This window comes from Daktulosphaira vitifoliae, unplaced genomic scaffold, assembly GCF_025091365.1.
Source record: "Daktulosphaira vitifoliae isolate Bord-2020 unplaced genomic scaffold, ASM2509136v1 Scaffold_5, whole genome shotgun sequence".
Classification (NCBI taxonomy): domain Eukaryota; kingdom Metazoa; phylum Arthropoda; class Insecta; order Hemiptera; family Phylloxeridae; genus Daktulosphaira; species Daktulosphaira vitifoliae.
In genome coordinates, this window is record NW_026099576.1 from 32,024,397 (window position 1) to 32,047,114 (window position 22,718).

Sequence of the window (22,718 nt, forward strand, 5' to 3'; positions counted from 1 at the left end):
ATTTTTTTAATTCATCTCTTATACCTTATAATGACATCAACATTATTTTTTCATATAGCAACATATTATCGACAGAAATGCAACGTTTTTCAATACTATTTAGTTATTGAATAATCGACACCAAAATACCGACCATCGAACTGTTATCATGAATGATATGATCACTAACAATTCAGTATATTATTCGGATTATAATTACTAAATGAATCAATAAATATCATATTTAAATGAAAAATGGATTTACTGAAATCTTTTCACTATTGAACTATCAATCATCATACGGTAGTTTTTATTCGAATGAAAACTTTCGAATATTTTATCTGTTAGTTCGATAACCTGAACCTAGTCGGTCATAGATGATAACAATTGAATGATCACTTGATAGTGCCTTTCATTAGTAGATACACTAGATGTGGTTACACTGTTAAAGTATAATATAAATGTAGGTTGGCTCACCTGATAATAAAAAAGAGCCAAGGCTAAATGTAGTAGGTTAGGATATGTTTTGTACAATGATAAGGTATTATTGTATGGCGCATGTAGTACCAGTGTACTTCTCAGTAATAAACCATTACCATACCATCGGATAATTTAACCAATTTCAATCTGTATACTGATTGTCGGTTAAGACCGCACCCGGCGCCTTTTAGTCGACAATATCATTTATACATAACTACTTGTTCGGTAACGTTTAGGTCAATTCTTAAGTTCGTTAATTTTTAGTCAAACCGATAATGTACGAAAATATTTATTGAGAAGTATTTTTATCATCAAGAATATTTAATTATACATTTCTATTATTAATGTCGCATTTAAATGAGTTTCATTTTAGATATTTTTAATTTGTTATTAACTTATTGTACCGAATAAAATTTTATTGTCGAGAGTGATTAACGAATTTTTATATTTTAAAAGTTCACTCAAGAAATTTTTATAGGTAAGTACCAAGTAATGCTAATACTGCTTTATTTTATAATATTATTTCCAAATTAAACTTTGAGCCCTTTGATTAAAAAAAAATGTTTTATTTTTATTTTAAATTATATTTATTAATAATTTTTGTTGCTCTGTTGTCATAATTACAAATTTAATTAGTCGATTTTACTTCAAATTGCTATTTAAGTATCTTATTTCAGAGCTACATAACACACAAAATATTTAAAATTTTTATTTTATATAATTTGTATGATTATTAAATATTTTTACGTAACACAGCTGGATATTAATTTTACTTTGTAATATGTATTTTTTCTTGTTTCCTTAAAATGTTTAAAAAAAAATTCTAATATTAATCGTTGTACTTTAGTATTGTACTCTTAATAGATTTCATAGAAAGATACGTAGTATATCCATTAAGATCTATTAAGTTGTATGGTAAGGCTATTATGTAATTGTTCTATAAATGTACTACAAATAGAGTTATTCTGTTACATTTTTTTACTTTATCTTGGGAAAATGTGAGAACCTCGTTCAAAAGCTTATCAGTTTTTATGGATTTTTAAACATTGGGATATTTTGAGGTTGTAAATACTACAATTAACATTGATAAATCCTAGAGGTATAAGTAATATAGAGTATCAAACTAGATTACTAATAGGCAAAAAATATTCACTTATATTATTTTATGCCGATTACTCACTATTATCTAACAATTCAATTCAAAAACGAATGTTTTATAATATATCTATTAGAATTGATTTAGAATCTATTAACAATGTTTATTATTATTTATTATTTGTAATGGCCATTACGCGCATACCTAAACAAATGAATACATTTAGTTAATCATATTCTTAACATTTTATTATTTGTAAAAAAAATACAATTGCGTGTACTTAAGTTCCTAAAAATTGAGGAGCGTTTCCGAGGCACACTGAATTGTCTCCCCTCAAAGGTTAAAAATAATATTGATCATAATAAGCATATATAATTAGTACAAAAAAATGATCTCAATAAAAGAATAGATTAGTTAGTACCTACCTACAATTTTTGTTATTTCATTAAAAATCAATTAGAAATTAATATTATACAAAACATCACAAAGTCAGTATCAAAATTTTAATATATTATAAATTAAATGCAAAACAGTTATTTAAAATTTTTAATATTATACTATAATAGATACAAGTTGAGAAAAAAATATTAAAAGAAACCAATTGAGGTAGGTATCATTAAAATATGAAAAGATAAATATAGTTTTATAATTTATGAAGTATTCGACAAATTAAAAATATATCCACAACATAGTAGGTTCTATTGGTATAACAAATGTTACTATCACTTTAAATTTATATTTCTATCACTTTATAACCCTTAGTATAATAAGTATTTTAGTTCTATGAGAAGTCAAATTAATTACGTGGTTTTTTAAGCTTACATTAAAGAAATAATTAATTAAACTTTTAAGTAATCCAAAAACAAAACAATTATTATTTACGTCATGGTTGACCGTGTTCCAAATACTTATATTACCACGGTTGTATCTTAAAATTCTTATGATTTCATAATATATAAGTTTTTCTAAAATTAATTTTTTTTTTTAACAATTTTGATAATTTGAATAAATTTATTATATTATCGCTTTCCACTCTTCAAAATTAAAGCGCTCCCCCGGCATTTTGGGATTCGACTTAAATAATGGAAGCTAGATTGTGCTTCAAATAAGAAAGGTGACTCTGTCCCCCTCGTCCACCCACACTTTAACTAATGTTTTTATAATGAATCGTATTTGATAATTTCATTATTAAGGGAAATAATAATTGAAATCATTGTTCTTATTCATAGTCAGTAGTATAAATGATTTTATTATACTATTTTTATATAATTAACTCAGAATTTTGTTGAGGGAAATAACATTTAAAGCCAAAAAACTGACAATTTTTCAATTGTTAAAGATGTCTAATTCAATCAGAATTTTGTTCATATCTATCCCGGAATATAAAACTAATTTATTATGTTTATAAAATTGTTAAAATATATATAAAAATATGCAAATCTTTATATTTTTGCTTTTATTACTTCCAATTTAGAGATAAGTTTTATTTTCTCAAAAAACATAATTTGAAATATAAGTCCTACTATTTCTTTACAAANTATTTTCTCAAAAAACATAATTTGAAATATAAGTCCTACTATTTCTTTACAAATTTTTTTATCTTTTTGTTTATCTTATTTTATTTAGTATATTATCTAGAATACACTATACTATATTATACTCAGCATGTTATTGTTATAAAACGACTGTTTTATCATATCTTTATAATTGAGCCGATCGTTCAAAAATTTCTAAATTATTATATTATTAGAATTATGTATGTTTGGTAAAATAATAAAAAATAAGATCTTTAACACAGGTCACTTATCTTAAAACATCTTAGGGATATAACATACTTAAGATATTGATTTAATTATTTAAGAAGAGCAAATAAAAATTGAAGATGTTTATTATGATAGAAGTTATTTTTATCTATATGTATATGTATATTTATAGTTATAGCTATATTTATTGTAATTAAGCTTAACTGATTTAATTGAAAATAATGAATTATTGAAAATGTAATCAAAAATATTAACAAACCATAAAAAATAATACTTTTAGTCAATTATAAAAAATATTTTACAAAAATATGAATACAAACTAATGTCATAAAAAAATTATGTATAAATATCATTAAACTTAAGTAATTATGGTTAAAAGTTTTAATGTATAACTTTTTATAATATATTCAATGTTATCATAATCATATCCAGAGATATATATAGAAGGGCTAGAGGATTCGATTGTTTCAGGCAGCATTAAGGTTTTAGATAGTGTGTTGTTTGAATTTTTTCAGTTACCCATAAATAAATTTTTGATTACCTGTTTTTTTTCCTCATTAATTTTTATGGAATATAATTACATATTTTTACAATAAGCACGTCTAGATGATTTACAAAGAAAAATTTTTGGTAAAAAAAAAACCATAAATTTAAAATAATTTGGTTTTAATAATGATAAGATATTTTAGTGTTTTTTAAGTAGTTATTCTTGTTTAAAACGTTTTATAAGTTTACGTATAAAATGCTTAAAACTCGACCGCCAGTTTAAAACATATGTTTTAAACATTTTGCAACCTGATGATAATAACCTGAAAAGTCATTAAATATATACTTTCACCCTTGAATATAAGACGAAATAAATATTTTTTATAAAGATAGAGCACAATTATTTTATAATTTTTTTATTTTCAAGTAACTTTTCTTACCAACTTGGCATAGTTATACTAGCTTAATATTGCTCCCCTTTAGTATGAATTCTTTTTAATTCTTTTTTTTTAAATAGCTACTATCTGTAAAATGATTTATAAGTTATAAGTATTTTTAACTCTAAATTCCCACAAGTTATGCCTCTTTGTTTTGTCAAGTAGATAGATAGAATCAGGAGTAAATACAAAAGGGGCAGCTATTTTCTCAAATAAAAAAAAGTTTTGTTAGTACATTATTTGAAAGATTTTATTTAAATCTACTACATTATAAATATCTATTATAGATTAATTCAATAATCAATTAATAATTAGCTATATGAATTTTATTTAGGATTTAAAACTATCTAAATATTAAGCAATAGTAAATGACTCATTACTTGTCAAACATTAATTATGATTGTTAAGCTCTTCCTTTATTAATATAGAGTGTTTTTGAAACATCTATATTATTTTTGATTACGATCATTAAAACTAGTGCAAATTAATTGTGGTTAATAGTCTTAAATAAATGCGTTTATTAATTATTTTGCGATATCGATTTAGAATTGATAAAAATGTGTTAACTCCTAGTAGCAATTTTCTAACGAAATGAGTTATAAAAACACATTTGTTTATTAACGCCATCAAATTATAAGTTTAATCTTAGCGCTGCACTTTTGCCAATTGTATTTATGAGTTTTCAAGCAGTTATTAACCTTGTACTAAAATTGTAATCATCCAAACAATATTCATATTGCATGCATAGATTTTAATTTCAATTTCTTTATTTTTGACTTATTATTTAAGGTTATATGTAGTTAATTATTATCATATTAATTGTAATTATTTTCAACTATTGTATTTTACTCGTTAAATTGTAGCAGTTTTTTGATTCTCTGTAATACAAATTTAAAAATAATTGAGTTTACCATGTTATTTCGACCGTGTCCGTCTCGCTAGCTATAGCAGAATTAAAACAAAAAAATTATTTTTATTATTATACAATTTCATTAAGGCAGTATTATCGTAACCATTCCAAATCTAACCCCTTACATGCCTACAGGGGGGGTTTTAAAATACTTTTCCACAAAACATGAAATTTTTTAACTTTTGAAAATGATCCGGAAATACTGACACATTTATATATACCTAAAATTAAAGCTTTAATTAAAAAAAATTGACAACTGGACTTGTCTTCACGATGAAAACAGACATCTAAGTTAAAGAAATATGTATGATTTTTGTGAAAATTCTCGACATTATATTTTTAAATTTATATTGCTATATTTTTTTGAACAATATATAGATCAATACAATTTTTTTATAAATACTTTAAATCTAACCATTTTTTTTTACGTAGGGGGTCAAAACTTTAAATACACTTATTGAACTTATTTTTCTATTCGAAAATATTTATTTTGACTTTAAAAAGATTTTTTATTTGCATCTTACAAGAGGAGTACACTGATTTACATAAAAATTATAATAATTTTAAGTTATCTCGAATATAAAGTTAAGCTTAATAATAATATTTTTCCTCCTCTAAGTCAAGTTAAACGATTTTGAATTTTTAAACTAGCTTATATTGTCTTTTTATCTATTAATAAATGCAATGTACTGTTGCTGCGTCGGTAAAACTTATGTCTTCACTTGCGATTCGTTTCAATCGCAAAGTTTCAAAAAAATGATCTTTTTTTGTATTTTTTTCTTAATTCTTTTTAAGGTGAATATAATTCAAAATTCGTTTGATTTTTATCCCATTTTGATTGAATAACTCTAATGAATATCACTGTGATCTCCCCTTGTAATAAGAAACTTCTTATTCATATTAAAATAATTTTTTTATGTGATTTTATTTATCTGTCATTCATTTTTCTCAACGATACGTCAAATGATTCGTATCTTGAAGATATTTATTATATTAAAAATTCCTCTTTATTAAAAAAAAAGCTGCCAACATTTTTCATATAGATAATTAATATCATTCATTTCTAATTTTAGCTTCGATGCGAAGCTGAGAAGGTATTAATTTTACTATGATGTGTTTTTTTATTTTTTTATTTTTTATTTTTTTTTTTTGTGTCTGTGAACGCTCAATCTCAGCTCTCGCTGGACCGATTTTGATGAACAATATGTCAAAAGATCACAAATCGTATCTAGTCGAAGACATTACCCTCAAAAATTGAAAAAAATTCCCTCGTTCCCCGTAAACGGGGGAAATCCCCCAAAAAATTACAAATTTAAAAATCGCTAATTTTCGATATTTTTTCAATTTTTTTTACTTAAAATTGCCATAACTTTTTTAAAAATGACCGAATCAATATAATTTTTTTTTTTATAGATACCTTAGATAATTACCTATCATTTTATATATTTTTGTGAACATTTGACCCTTTAACAGCCCAAAGGATGGGGTTTCAAAATGGTAACTTTTTTACAAAAAATTAACTTTTTCAACTTAACTTTTGAAAATGTTCCGGAAAGACTGACAATTTTATATATACCTTAAATTAAAGCTAATGTAATATACTTTAATTTGAAAAAAAAAAATTTGACCTCTGGACTTGTCTTCATGGTGAAAATGACTACCGTATGCAAAAATATGCTATTTTTGTGAAAAAATTCTTGATATTATATTTTACATTTTTTAACATTATGTTGCTATAACTTTTTAAAAAATGCATGAATCAACTTTATTCTTTAATGATAAATACTTTATATATACTTCTTTCATTCGACATACTTTTTTTTAAAATCGGACCATTTCCCTTTATACAGGGGGGGTGCAAACCTTTTAAAATGCGTATAGAAAGTAGAACTTTTTCAACTTAACTTTTGAAAATGTTCCGGAAAGACTGACACTTTTATATATATCTTAAATTAAAGCTTATGTAATATACTTTAATTTGAAAAAAAAAAATTTGACCTCTGGACTTGTCTTCGTGGTGAAAACGGACATCAAAGTTAAAGAAAAACGTACGATTTCCGTGAAAAAAATCTCGATTTTATATGTTATATTATTTAATTTATATTTTATATAACTTTTGGAAAAATGTATGGATCAATATTATTATTTTTTTATAATAAATATTTATATACTCCTTTCATCTACACGCTTTTTTTGTAAATCGGATCATACCCCTTTAACAAGGGGGGTCAAAACTTTAATCATGCGTATTGTTACTATGATATTTTCAATTTAATTTTTGAAAGTATTCCGGAAATACTGACACTTTTATATATATCTTAAATTAAAGCTTATATAATATACTTTAATTTGAAAAAAAAAAATTTGACCTCTGGACTTGTCTTCGTGGTGAAAACGGACATCAAAGTTAAAGAAAAACGTACGATTTCCGTGAAAAAAATCTCGATTTTATATGTTATATTATTTAATTTATATTTTATATAACTTTTGGAAAAATGTATGGATCAATATTATTATTTTTTTATAATAAATATTTATATACTCCTTTCATCTACACGCTTTTTTTGTAAATCGGATCATACCCCTTTAACAAGGGGGGTCAAAACTTTAATCATGCGTATTGTTACTATGATATTTTCAATTTAATTTTTGAAAGTATTCCGGAAATACTGACACTTTTATATATATCTTAAATTAAAGCTTATATAATATACTTTAATTTAAAAAAAAAAATGTGACCTCTGGATTTGTCTTCACGGTAAAAATGACTACCGTATTCAAAAATTTGCTATTTTTGTGTTAAAATTCTGGGTTTTGTATTTTATTTTATTTTAAAATACCTGACAAGGGGACTACAGATTTTCATAAATATTATATAAATAAAAAATTAATATAGCATAGAAAGTTAAACTTATTTAAATTTGTTTGCTTCTTTTAAGTCGAGAAAAATAACTTTGAAATTTGAACTAGCTTAAATAGCCTATTTTTTCACCCGACGGTAGCGACGTACGGTTGCCGAGTTGGTAAAATTTATGTTTTACACGCTTGGGGTACGAGGTTCCAACCCGCGTATGGCAATGAATTTTTTGCATTTTTTCTTAATTCTTTTTAAGTTAGTATAAATTTTAAACTCGTTTGATTTTTATCACATTTAGATTCAATAACTTCAATAAAGATCAAGGATCCCATCACTTTAGTCGCCCCTTGCAAGAAGAAATTTCTTATTCGTATTAAAATTATTTTACTATATTTTAAGTTTTCGCTTCGATGCAAAGCCGAGAAGATATTTTTTTGTGACTATCATTTATTTTCTCTGCTCTAACTTGACCTACTTTTTTCAACAATACGTCAAATTACTACAATTCGTATCTAGTTGAAGATATTACTCTCAAAAATTGAAAAAAAAATTCTAATTTATCAATTAAACAGTTAGTTATTACATCGTCTCCATAAAGACAATTAAAATCATTAATTTCTAATGTTTTCAAAATATTTATTAACGAATGAAGTTTGATATGATAGGTTTCAACTACAAAATTAAATCATTTTACTTTGTAATTTAATAATTTTATTACTCTGTTTGTGTGTGCTACTATTAGACTATAATATTCAAATTTTTTTCTAACGTGTTGCTATATAAATCATTTCTAAAAAAAATGATTGTTTTTTCTCCTGAATTAACAATTGATTTTTACAAATATAATCAAATTTTATAATAAACTCAATTGAGTAAATCTTTTTAACAACTTTGTTTTGATTGGTACATTTAGTTAAAGTAAATCATTAAAATTAATTAAGTTCTCAATATTTCAATTATAGAATCTTTTCAACAAACAACAAAAGTTCCTAGGAAATTATTACTATTACTTCTATTTAAGTTATCTATTACCATAAAAATGCAAAAAAATATTGAGCTTTTCTGATAAATTTACAATAAATAGTAATTATAAAACTTTCTGACTGCATATTGATCTTAACGATACAATTTTTTTAATTGTCATAAAATTTTCTATTTAATTATGTCAATGTCAAACTTACCAATTGAGCTAAAAGTTATGGTAAAATAAATTTTTTTTTTTTATTATAAACATTTACAACAATCAACTTTAAACGATTAACAAAATTGGTTAAATATGTCATTTTCCTTATTTTTAACTTATTAATAATCAAATTAATATTAAATATTATATCAAATCAGTATTAATTTAAAACAATTTTTTTTGTTCTTAATTATTTTTTTTTATATGTAAAAACTATTTTTTAATAATATTAAAACTTAGAAGTTATAGAAAAAGTCTAATTGCACATTTTAAAACATCGCGAAAAGTTGATTTAGAATAGTATATTTTTGTTTCTGATGGAAGTTCCTTGTAGTCCAGTGTATAAAACTTATAACTTTGTTAATTGTTATAACTTTATCAAAAATGACCAAATCAGTATATTTTTTTTTATTTAGATGCATGTCTTTATCTATCATTTGGTTTTTTTTATAAATCTAACCCTTTACCTGCCCACAAGAGGGATTCAAAATATTAACTTTTTTTTTTTTAGTTAAAGTAAATCATTAAAATTAATTCAGTTCTGGATATTTCAATAGTAGAATCTTTTTAAATATCAAAAATTACTTAGAAATGATTACTATGATTTCTATTTAAGTGTTCTATTACGATAAAAATGCAAAAAATAATGAGTTTTTCTGATAAATTTACAATAAATAATAATTATAAAACTTTCTGACTGCATATTAATCTTAAAAATAACATTGTTTTAATTCTCATAAAATTTTCTATTTAATGATTCATTCTAGTCAACGAAGGAGTAATTTTGCAGAATAGCAGAAAAAATTCCCAACAAACTTTTTTTTTTTTTGTTTTAATTAGGCAATTGGTGGATTATTCCAAAAGCAACATCAACTCTTATTTCTTTAATTATATCATGATTAGTAGTTCTTTGATTTTAAAATATAATATTTGAATATATACTAATTATAATTATTAAATTTAGTATGAAATTGATATTTAATATTGTAATTTAAACGGAGAAATTATAAAAATAATAAAGAAGTTATATTTTGCTTTACTTTTACGTGTATAAAAATTTAAAGGGCTTGATACAATAATTTTCAATAAAAACTGTTTGTTACTATAAAAAAATGCACTGGACTACAAGGAACTTTCATCAGAAGCAAAAATATACTTTTCTAAATCAACTTTTCGCGTTGTTTTCAAATCTGCAAGTAGACTATTTCTATCACTTCTAATTTTTTATATTATTACTAATTATATATATAAAATAATAATTAAAAGAAAAAAAAATTTGTTTTCAAATTATTACTGATTTGATTTTTAATATGTTAAAAATAATCAGTCCAAATTTTCAATTTTAACCTATTTTTTTGGTTCTTTAAAGTTGATGAAAAATTTTTGATAAAGATTTATGAAAGTTTATAGTAAAATAAATTGAATATATTACCATAACTTTTAGCTCAATTACAAGTTTAAAATTGACATCTAGGCCAGTCAACAAAGGAAAAATTGCGGAAAAAATTTTGTTTTTTTAAAAGTTGAATTAAAATATGTATAATGACATACTAATAGTCCTCAAGATTGGAATTGAGCTTTTTTTTTAAATCCTCGCAAAAGTTCAAAAATATGAGCTTTCTTAATTTTCTCAAAAAAAAATATTTAACTTACAAAAAAAAGTTTCGCACAAAAGTTGTTTAAAAGACAATTATAAATAAAAATATAATCTTATATTTTTTCATTTAAACAAATATTTTTCGAGTTACATTACATTTAATATGAGTAATAAAATTTATATTCCATTTTTTTCATTTTACGGTTACTTTTTATCATGTTATACTTACATTAGACACAATGTTATAAATGCATATGTGTGTATGTGTGAGTTTATTTATTTATTGTATCATTAAAGTGTAGTGTATATTGAGATACAACCGATAGAGTAGGTAATTGATTTGACGCTATATTATTTAAACCCAACTAAACGCTAAATTGTACATTCCGAAATAACAATCATATTATGTCAATTGCCACCGGAATATCTGGTAATATTTTTCTTTTTCTTTGCCTTAATCCCAACTACTTGGGGTCGGGCACCCTTATCCTAAGATTCCACTTGACACGATCTCCCACATCTTCTACGCTCACATCAGCTGTCCTCAAATCGCATTCAATAGCATCCCTCCATCTCTTTTTTGGTCTTCCTCTATCTCTTCTTCCTTCAACATTCATTTCTATAACTGTTCTTACAGCTTTCGATTCTTCTTTCCTCATACCATGACTAAACAATCTAAGTCTATTTTCTGTCATCTTATCCACGATTGACGCAACACCTATACTTCCTCTTATATGCTCGTTCCTTATCCTATCTTCTCTAGTCACTCCACTCATCCAACTAAGCATTCTCATCTCTGCTACACTTATTCTCTGCTCTACTTTCTTATCAACCGCCCAACACTATTAACCATACATCATAGCTGGCCTCACAATTTCATACTAAATTTAAAAACTATAATTAGTATTTATTCATATATTATATTTTAAAATCAAAGAACTACTAATCAGGATATAATTAAAGAAATAAGAGTTCATGTTGCTTTTAAAATATTTCACCAATTTCTCTAAAGGAAACACTATCTACAGATTTGCATCGAAGCGTTTCTTATGATAGTGATTTTAATCACTGTCAGATATCATCTATACTTGTCCCATCTATGCCTCATCCACACTGTGCCTCGATCCCACTGTGCTACCGTTTTTTTTAAAGTATTTATTGTCGAATTAGGTTTGAAATCATAATAGGTTTCAACTACAAAATTAAATAAATTTACATTGTTTTTTTATTACTTTCTAGACTATGGTATATTACCAAATATAATATTCAACAATTTTTGGTAATATGCTATTGTATAAATCATTTATAAAAGGATGATTTTTGGTTTAACCTTATTTTATAGGTTTACGCTCAAATTAATAGATTTTTTTTAGCAACTTTTTTGATTGTTTTTTTTTACTCTTTAAAAAATAAGATTAGCCGAAAAGATGTATTTACGAAGGGTCAATAAATCATATATTTTTAATGTAATATATGTAACTATGTATAATATTTTTTATTAAAAAGAACATAATACAAAAAACAAAAAAATGGTACATTTTATTTTACACCTTTTTAAACATTAGGAAAATATTAAAGAACATATTCTCAGTCATTAAAATTATTTTATCAAATTTAAGTTTGAGTTATTGTATCAATTTACAGATAAATGTGGCCATAGATTAGTGTTTTTTTTTTATATGTTATCAAGTTGAGATTAAAAATTATTGAAATATATATAGTGTTAGTAAGTAAGAAAACGAGTTTATAGTTCTCATTGTTTGTCAGAAATGAATTGTTTTCTTAGTTTTCGAATACTGTATTAGCTTATTAGGTATGCATTAGTGTTAAAGGAGATATATTTTTGGTGTGGCTATTTAATAATTTTCCCCCTATAATAATATTTTTATGAAATAATGTAAATTTTATTATATTTTTTTCACATTTGTAATTCTATTATCTTATCTGTGTATCTGTTATCTTTATTCGGTTTGTTGCAGTCATATTTGTTTATAAGCAAGTCACTTGAAAATTTTAAGTCCATAATTATATAATTATGTATGCAATCCCGCGTGCAAAAATTCATCTCAGAAATGACAGTGATATCACTTTCAGAAGTGTGTTACATTCTAATGCTTATGTTAGTTGATGAGAAATACTTCGATCCTTAATAACTCGACTTGTGAAGTTTTTGCATGCGATGTTACAAAACTAATCCATGCGATGTTGTTTCAAAATGCGACTTCTTTAGATAATTAAAAAGTGCACTCATAAACATAATTAAGCCACATCTATGTCACATATTTGAGTATTCTGACATACCTCACAAATTAGTTCACATAGATGTTACAAAGAGTAATTAAGTGTGTATGTGTATTAGAGTGGTCCATAATTATTAACATTTAAATTTTAACCGCCGCATTATTATTGACAACAAGTAACGATGATAACATATTTTTACCTTTAATATATTAATTATTTTCTCCTCCAACTGTTGGATGAAGTTCTAAAATATCACACGAAATTTTTATTGTTGAAAATATGTTTAGGGATTTATGTTTACAAAATCATTACATTCTTTTTTTTTAAATGGGCTTATATATTTTAGGTGTAATGTAATTTTTTTCATAAAGATTTTAATTTCATTTTTATCTAGAAGTTCCTTAATTACTTCTACCATTAAAATTTTTATTTCTGATGAAATTAGATCATCAAAAAATTATAATGCAATATTTTTAGGAAAAAGATATCAAAGGTGACCACTACATTTTATGTACAGTGACTTTAGAAATTTCAGCATCTAGGTATTCAGCTAATGGTTTTAAAAGGTTATAATCGTTAAAAGGAGATTGAATTGTGTTAGGGCCTTTAGACCAATACTCAACATATATTTTAACCACAAAAATACAAAAATCTCAAATTGTGTACTCTTTTTTTTGAATTTAGAATAATTTTTTTTCTTAACATGTAAATTTTTAATAAATAAATAGCTATTGATATCCATCAAGCTTGGTTAAAAACACCCAAGTAACGAGAAAAATTTCCATTAGGAGGAATTGTTTCCAAAAAAATTAATAATTAAAGTACATCGAGATCCGTGCTCAAATTCAGCTTTACTTCAAAAATATTTCTCAATACTAATTCTAATTTATGTCTTCTACATGGCAAGTGTAGAAGATTTCGGTTTATTAAATGTTCTAATAAAATACAGGTACCTTGAAATTTACCTGTGCTAGATGCGATAGTGTCACAGCATAATGCTTGTGTTTTGTTAGTAATATCCTATTCATTTAATATTTATATATTGCATTAGTTTGATGTTCATCTGTACCACCTTCAACTTTTGGAACACTAAGGAACTGAGTCTTTCTCTCAAATGACACTAAAACTGATAGTCCTCTTATAATAGAGAGATTTTACCGTCCCAATGTAAAACAAGACTATCCTTGTCAAACAATTTAATTTTTTTTTTTTAAGCTCACTAGCTTCATTTTATCTACAAAGTTTTCTTTCGCGTTGAATGGTCGACTATTACTAACTTAAAAATATCATTACCCAATGCTTCAATAATTGCTATAATTATATGGATCGCATGACGATTAATGAGAATTATGCTCTTATCAAACGGAGCTAGTAGTTTAGAAGTTAAAAACTTTCCTCTTCTACATTTTTTTGATGGACCTAATTGGACTTCATTCGACGGAATACACTTAAATTCTCAGAGTAATCATATGAAATTTCGTTGCTGGTCCTTTTTAATTCAACGGTTTTATCTAATTATATAGTAGAGAAATTATAAAGTGTACATTTAAAAATAAATAAAATATATAATCTGTTATTACAACTTACGAATTTTTTCCATTTCTAAATAAGAGCATTTTTTTTTTCAATTACTTTTAAATTATTATTTTCTTTGCTTTTTTTAAAATAATTTATAATCTGTACCAAGCATACAGCTAGGTGGCTTTTCTTTCTTTCTTTGCATTAGTAAAAAATGATTGTCTTCCTCGATTGTAATCATATCTAGACCAGCGGTTCCCAACCTTTTTAGTCGGCGGTGCCCTTTTGTTGTTCCAAATTTAGTTAGGTGCCCCTCTGTGAATATTATGAAAAACATGATAAAAATGAACACTTGTTTTCATTGTTGACCGATTTAAATAATTTTATTGTACATATTAAAAACAAATTACAATATTATGGTTGAAAATAAAGAAAAAAAATACTGCTTTAAAAGTTAAAAATTAATGAGAGTTTTGTGGCTGCTTATTTTTTGAAAGTTTGGCAATATCTGGTTCAATTTTTGACAGTTGGATACGAAGGTCAGGTTCTACATTAAGACGGTTCCGGTATTTGGTTTTAGTAGCCGCATAGGCTGAAAATCCTGTCTCACATAAATATGTGGTAGCAAAAGGTAGGAGTATTGTCATTGCTTTTTGACTCAAATTATCAAAACTTGTATTTTTCAAATTTAGCCAAAATTCAACATAAGAATTGCTACTGAAGGTGGATTGAAATGTTGAATCTGAAGTAATATCGATCAAACTCTCATATTCGATTGAAGACAAGCTTGAGGGTTTTCCACAGACTGAAAATGGATTAACTACCCATTCACGGTCTTTTAAAAACACCTTTCGATCTGTAGGAAAATATTTATTAAATGAATTTTTCAGTTGTTTGGGATGTTCAGAAATCTTGTTAATAATGCTAATGGGAGTTTGCAATTCGTTTTCTTCCAAAAAGGCCTGCATTATTGGAAAACACTCCAGCTCTCTTTTAAATATGCACTCTGACCAATAATCAATTTTTCTTTTCAATGCACATACTCTGGAGCTCGCATCAAAAATTGTCAAAGTTCTTCCTTGTAAAGAAAGACTTAATTCGTTCATTTTGTTAAAAATAAATAGTCTAGATTCTAGACAATTTATGTGTGATATATCTAAAAATCGGGCAACTGTTCACTGAACTCTTTTACTTTTTTTAATTGTACTTCAGTAACTCTTTTTGGTGTCTTGCAACTCCCTTGAGTTTACATACAATTTTTCAAGTTTTGCAATGCAATGTTGCTAATTGTGAAAAAGAATTATAAAGTTATAAATTGTATAATAATCAATGGTATTCTTTATTCAATTTTATATTTTTTAAACAGTGATTTTAATTTAAATTACATCGTTAAATGGTTTTATACAATATTTTGTTTACTATCATTATTTTAACTTTGTTACTATTAAATTGTTTATTTTCGACAAAATATTATTTAATCAACTTAATTTAAGTGATAGTAAAAATTGTCTCATGTATCCCCCTACGTAACAAAATGTTAATGCGTGTTTTTTAAGGTTTTAAGTATTAATTATCAAACAATTTAATATAGGTTTCCTTTTTTTTAAGAAATAGTTATCATAATTAACTTTTTCCTTTTACAATAAATTCTTTTTTTTTTTTCAATAAATAATATAGTTAATTTTATCAACTCAGTTGAATAATTAATAAAAATTAAATAATATTTATTAAATTAATAAATGTAACTTTCCTTTGACTAAAAAATTAACAAACATTAATATGATAAATAGTATTAAATAATTATGAAATTTAAAATAAAAAATGTATGAAGACATTGAACAATTTAAGTCTTTTAATTCAGTCTTCAAATAAAAATTTTTTACCGTTATCATTACATTTTATGTAATAAATTATACTAGGCTACGCTTAGCTGGAGCCCTATGAGACTCACGCGCCTTCGGCGAGTAATAATCCTCTTTGGGCCGTCCTCATAAATAGACCATTGATTCCGGTAGGAGTTAACGGCTACGCGATAAGTGTTTTGCAGGAATTATATTACATCAGAATTAGTGTAACAAAAATATATAAAAAATTTAATCATTACAATCAGGAAAATAAAAAAATGAAAAAATATATTTGGAATAAGGTTGATGTTTGTTACTGAAGTATTCACTTAGGACGTATTCAGAAATCATTTTAGGTGAGTATTTAATTTTTTTTATTTTGGTAAACATGCTATAGAATTTTTTTGCTAAAAATTAAAGTGATGATCAAAAAAAAAGTCATTAGAACCATATTTCTTAGATCTTTCTTAAAGACGACCCTGGTATACACAGTAATGAATATTATTCTAATTATAATAACTGTATTAATATTATAGAATACTTACAAAAAAAATTCGGTAGGTTATTTCCCGGAGTTTTGACCGAGTGCTTTCGTTGAAAAAAAATGTTTTGAAAATTGAAACACGCTATATAATTTTTGCAGAAAAATGTTTTTTTTTTCTTGTTCTATTATATAATAAGATGTGTAGATATATTATTGGCATACAGAAATATTGTTATTTTTCATTAAAATTTGATGAATTTGAATCGCTTGTAGTGGCCAAAGTTTTGGTCAGATCTCGGATTTATGGATATTTGGCTGTTCCTTGGCACGTAAAATTGCGGATCGTAAAAAATTGTTTTCACATCGTAAAGTGTCGCAAGAATTTCGAGCAGCTCTAGCGTATGAATAAAAAGATCGTAGAATATTAAAAAATGAACGGATTGAATTCATTTTTTTATGGTAAGCCATAAATGTCTTTAGGCGGGTCTGGTGAAAATTGCAAACCATAAGTCGTAAAATGCTGTCGTCAACGAGCGTATTTTTCGAAAGCTGTTGAAATCTTAAAACGAGCGAACGGTAAAAATTTTCTGACCTTCGCTAATAATTTTCCCGGATTCTCGTGAGCGTTTTAAAATTTCAACCGTTTTCAAAAAAAACATAAGTAAAGAAACGGCTTTCTATGAATTGAATTCTTTGTAATAATTTACCTGTTTCTTTACTTACTGAACATTTTGTTTATAATAGCTAACCGACTTTCGCAAATAATTTAATTATTGTCGAAGATCATAAAATAACATACGATCCTAATTATTGTATAGTACATCGTACATCTGGTCGCCGCACTGGTGACAATTAATTTGATGTAGGTCAACAACCCGCGCGTAACTATTGGTCGCTGGAATAGTTGACGACGGAATGACTGATAAGATCCCATTATCAGCTGATTACACGACACCTTATTGTCTGGATTAAGCAATTACTTATTATTAAATTTTCGTTACCTATAAAAATAAGTAACAAAGTATATAATTTATATCATATAAATTAATGTAGTTCAGCTAACACATTACTTACATTAAATTATTATCAATCACTGTTAATTAACTATCGATGACAAATATTTACTTAGTTTAAAAGGTTTTAAACATAAATTCACTTGATAATATATTTAACAATTATAGTTGGTTTATTTATTATCAAGTTATACTCTTATATACAGAATGGAACATATTTAACTGACAACTCATATAACTTATGATCTACATAAAATTTTATATCTTTTTTTTAAACAATTTTTACAATATAGAACTATATTTAAAATATGTTTTATGTTATTTTTCGCAATTTCAAAAAATATTTTAATAATTGATATTTTTATTAAAAAAATTTTTAAGATTTGAAGATAGACATTTTATAGATAAGTTTTAAAGAAAAAAGATAATGTTTACTTCCGTCCTTTACATAATATGGATTAACACCAAAGGAAAATCGTAAAAAAAAAAAATCAAATTTAATAAACTTCAAAATGCTGTATAAACTTCTGAATTGAAATAAGAGTTTTGGTATCAAAATTTATCTTTAAAACTTATCTACAAAATGTCCATCTTCAAATCTTATTTATCTTAATTTTGATTACTTTATTAATCAAAATTTTAATAAAAAAATTAATTTTTGTAATTGTGAAAAATAACATACTACATATTTTAAATTGGTTCTATATTGTAAAAATTAATTGAATAAAAAAGTATAAAGTTTTATGTAGATCATAAGTTATATGAGTTATCAGTTAGATCTGTTCTACCCGTACAAAAAAAAATTGTATTAAAATGATTTTTTTCACTAATTATTTAAAAAATTTGTGTGATAATATGAAGATTTTTATTGGTACAAACACGTTATAACTTGGATTTACAAAAATGTTATCGGTGTTTAACGGTCGAAATATGAAAGAAATTTAAATTAAGCAATTTTTTTCTTATTAATAAATTAATTTTATAAGTGGGTTCTTTACTATATAATTTTTTTTTAATTTTTGATAACTTTTACCTCTACCTTAAAATATATTTCTAGTAACAACTCTATTTTTATCATTTTAACAATTAAGTAGAGTTGTTGAACAAATTCTTTGCGTTAATTTTAAATATGATCTTTTAATTTATATTTTTGCAAATCTAATGAGCACTTAATTTTTCATATTTATTATTATTAATAACTTCTATTGCTATACTATAAAATATAACATAAGTAGTATATTTTAATTTCTCATTTTAAGTTGCCTTTTGTTTACTTAATTGAAATTAACAATTTTACTTTAAACAATAAAATGTAGATTTTCACATAAATTCAATTATTTAATTAATTAATTTTGTTTTTTTTTGTTACTACTAAAAAAAACGGTAGCACAGTGGGGTCGCGGCATAGTGGAGACATTGCATAGTAGTTTCCAGTATAGATTTAATCTGACAGTGNTGTTACTACTAAAAAAAACGGTAGCACAGTGGGGTCGCGGCATAGTGGAGACATTACATAGTAGTTTCCAGTATAGATTTAATCTGACAGTGATTAAAATCACTATCATAAGAAACGCTTCGATGCAAATCTGTAGATAGTGTTTAATTTTAAAAAATTGATGGATAATTGCAAAAGCAACATCAACTTCTATTAAAATAAAATACAAAACCCATAATTATCATACAAAAATAGTATATTTTTCAATATGGTAGCCATTTGCGTATAGAAGATAGATCGTCGGGACAAATTTTTTTTTTTCATTTTGTAGTACATAAAATAAGCTTTAATTTTATATATGTTTAAAGGACGCAGTATTTCCGGAACATTTTCAAAAATTAAGTTGAAAAAGTTATTTTTTGTAAAAAAGTTACTATTTTAAATCCTCCCAGTGAGCAGAATAAGTGTTAGATTTTCAAAAAAAATTATATCAAATGAAAGGGAAATATCTAAGGTTTCAATACAAAAAAATATTATTTTTATTTGTTCATTTTTGAAAAAGTTATGGCAGTTTTAAGTACAAAAAACATCCCGATAAAATGTAATTTTTATCGCAAACATTACATTTTTTTTTAAATTTTCGACAGCCATTTGCACATAGAAGATAAGATGTCGGGACAAATTTTTTTTTTTCATTTGATAGTATATAACATAACCTTTGATTTGATATATGTTTAAAGGACGCAGTATTTCCGGAACATTTTCAAAAGTTCAGTTGAAAAAGATCTATGTTTTTTACAATATTTTAAGTTTTGAACGCCCCCTATATAAGGGGAAATTGTCCAATTTTAATAAAAAGTATGTCAAATGAAAGATGTACTTATAATGTATTTAGAAAAAAAAAATTTGTGCTGATATATACATTTTTCAAAAAGTTATAGCATTTTTAAGTTGAAAATTTAAAATCGAAAATCGAAAATTTTAACACAAAAATAGTGTTTTTTTAACTACGGCAGCCGTTTAAATGTAGAAAAAAAAGTGTCGGGACAAATTTTTTTTTTTCATTTTGTAGTACATAAAATAAGCTTTAATTTGATATATGTTTAAAGGACGCAGTCTTTCCGGAACATTTTCAAAAATTAAGTTGAAAAAATTAATTTTTGTAAAAAAGTTGCCATTTTAAATCCCCCCCAATGAGCAGGTTAAGTGATAGATTTTCAAAAAAATGATATCAAATGAAAGGTAAATATCTAAGGTTTTAGTATAAAAAAAAATTATGTTGATTTGTTGATTTTTCAAAAAGTTATGGAAGTTTTAAGAAAAAAAAGTGAAAAAATTTCGAAAATTAGCGATTTTTAAATTTGTAATTTTTTTGGATATTTCCCCCATTTGCGGGGAACGAGGGAATTTTTTTCAATTTTTAAGGGTAATGTCTTCAACTAGATACGATTTGTGATCTTTTGACGTATTTTTGAAAGAAATCGGTCCAGTGAGAGCTGAGAAAAAGTGGCAACAGACATAAAAAAAAAAAAAAACACATCATAGTAAAATTAATACCTTCTCCGCTTCGCATCGAAGCTAATAATATCACAAATAAAATATTTCTTAAATTTTATATTATTATAATGTTATGTTTTAAAGCTATTCAATAGTATTATTGTAGTAAAATAAAAAAAGCGCGACGTAAATCAGACGTAAGAAGTAAAAGTACATCTATCCAAAAAAAAAGAATTCATGATAAATTATTCGAGTAATGTAGAGTTTTTTTTCTCGTAGGTTTTCAGTTTTTGAGTTTTCTGAAAATTTTTGAAAAATGTAATTATTTTACTTTTGCATAGAGCTCTTCAATCAAAGAGTATTTTTTATATTTTTCTATATTTTAATTTTCCCTTGAATAAATATTCATTAAGATTTTATTTATTTTTATTTGTATAGCATTACAATGTTACGAGGAAGTTGCTTTAGTGTAATAATTGAACTCATATTTATTGAATAATTAAATCATGTTAACGGTGTTGAGAGACCTTGAATTCAACAGGTTTGACTGCTTTACATCGTGTTTGTATATAGCTGGAAAAAAAAGAAAATTCTGTGCGATGCAACAACACTTGTTAATATCGAGATGTACTAGCATCTGATTAGATTTAATTAAATGAGTTCACTTGTTGAACTTGAAATTGTTTTGAGAACTTTAGTTATAAAGGATATTATTAATAATAGATCATATTTTTATATCTAATTATATTTCATTTCTAATTTTAAATGTTAGTTGTTAAATCATCATCATCGAAATATTATGATTTTATCATTAATGATTAATTTGATTTTTTAATTAGTAAGATGTTTCATAGACTATGTGTAATTGATACACAGTATGAAACAAGTATTTTAAAAACATTATGTAATAAAAATATTCGAAAAGAACCGTTTTATTTGCTTGAAAATATTCTGTCAACTTTAAACGCTCTAACAGGTAACGTTTTGGTCCAAATTTGTATTTTTGGAGTAGTAACAAGTACTCATGTAGCAATAAAATATTTAAAACATATTTTGAAAATATTTTATGATAAACATTTAAATTGATCAAATGTTTTTAAAACGTCATCACTTTTTGGCAACAAAAAAAAAAATGTTTTAACAACGTTTTCTGTCATTGTAATAAGCCGCGGAGAACATTTCCAGAACAATGTTTACAATAGAGTGTATTCTGCATTGTTAAAATATTAAATATTTTCATAATGTTCATAATATTTTCAAATTTTGAGATTAACTGTTTTTAAATATTGTTAAAAAATTCGTTGTTGCACGATATTTTCAAAATCATATGTCCCATTTAATCTTGGGTCAATAATCTTGCTAACTATTCTTTTAAGCCTTGTAAAATCTTATGCTTACTGAGAGAATTTTTCAATGCAATTTTCTCATTGTAAAATTTGAATTTTTCTCTTCCAATTTCTAAAAATAATAAATAATAGTCGACCGTAACAATTCCTATTAACAATATTAATTATATCAATTCTTATAATTCGTTAGTTACAAATACTTAGTTTTATATATAACTTATTGAAAGTATACAGTATAGCTTGTCATTTTAAATTTTACTAGATTGAGGCATATAATTTTATTAAGATATTTTAATTTAATTGTATCGTTGGTCTTTTTTCTTTTTTCATAATTGTTAAAGTCTTATTAAACATCTTATTGAACTATAGGATTACCAACTAAATTATTAAAAGTTTGAAGATATATTTGTTAAAATACGTCTTTAAAACATATTGATTTTTGTTTCTCAAAAAAAAAAAAAAAAAAAATAGAAGCATAAAAAGTTTTATCATAATAATTATGTTATATTGACAATTATATTAAGGTATTCTATAGAACGCCGCAGTGATCTC

The 22,718-nt window shown here is 24.7% G+C and overlaps 2 protein-coding genes across 3 annotated transcripts in view; one reads left to right on the forward strand and one right to left on the reverse strand.

Moving 5' to 3' along the window:
* Positions 1-534: 534 nt before the first annotated feature.
* The window catches only part of LOC126907867 (probable multidrug resistance-associated protein lethal(2)03659), a 56,394-nt gene continuing 34,210 nt past the window's right edge, over positions 535-22,718 (forward strand). Inside the window, exon 1 of one of the 2 annotated variants that reach the window (XM_050689509.1) lies at positions 535-937. The gene's annotated coding sequence lies outside the window, so the exon portion shown is untranslated. The remainder of the gene's footprint in view (positions 938-22,718) is intronic. The other variant, XM_050689510.1, reaches the window with a different exon arrangement.
* On the reverse strand, positions 14,916-15,515 carry LOC126907891 (zinc finger BED domain-containing protein 5-like). Its single transcript, XM_050689550.1, has one exon. The coding sequence runs from the start codon at positions 15,513-15,515 to the stop codon at positions 15,009-15,011; it is 507 nt and encodes a 168-aa protein (XP_050545507.1). The 3' UTR covers positions 14,916-15,008.

What these genes read in the sequence shown, in the direction of transcription:
- LOC126907891 (XM_050689550.1), bottom strand. Translation starts at nt 15,515, where the DNA reads ATGCAGGCCTTTTTGGAAGAAAACGAATTGCAAACTCCCATTAGCATT.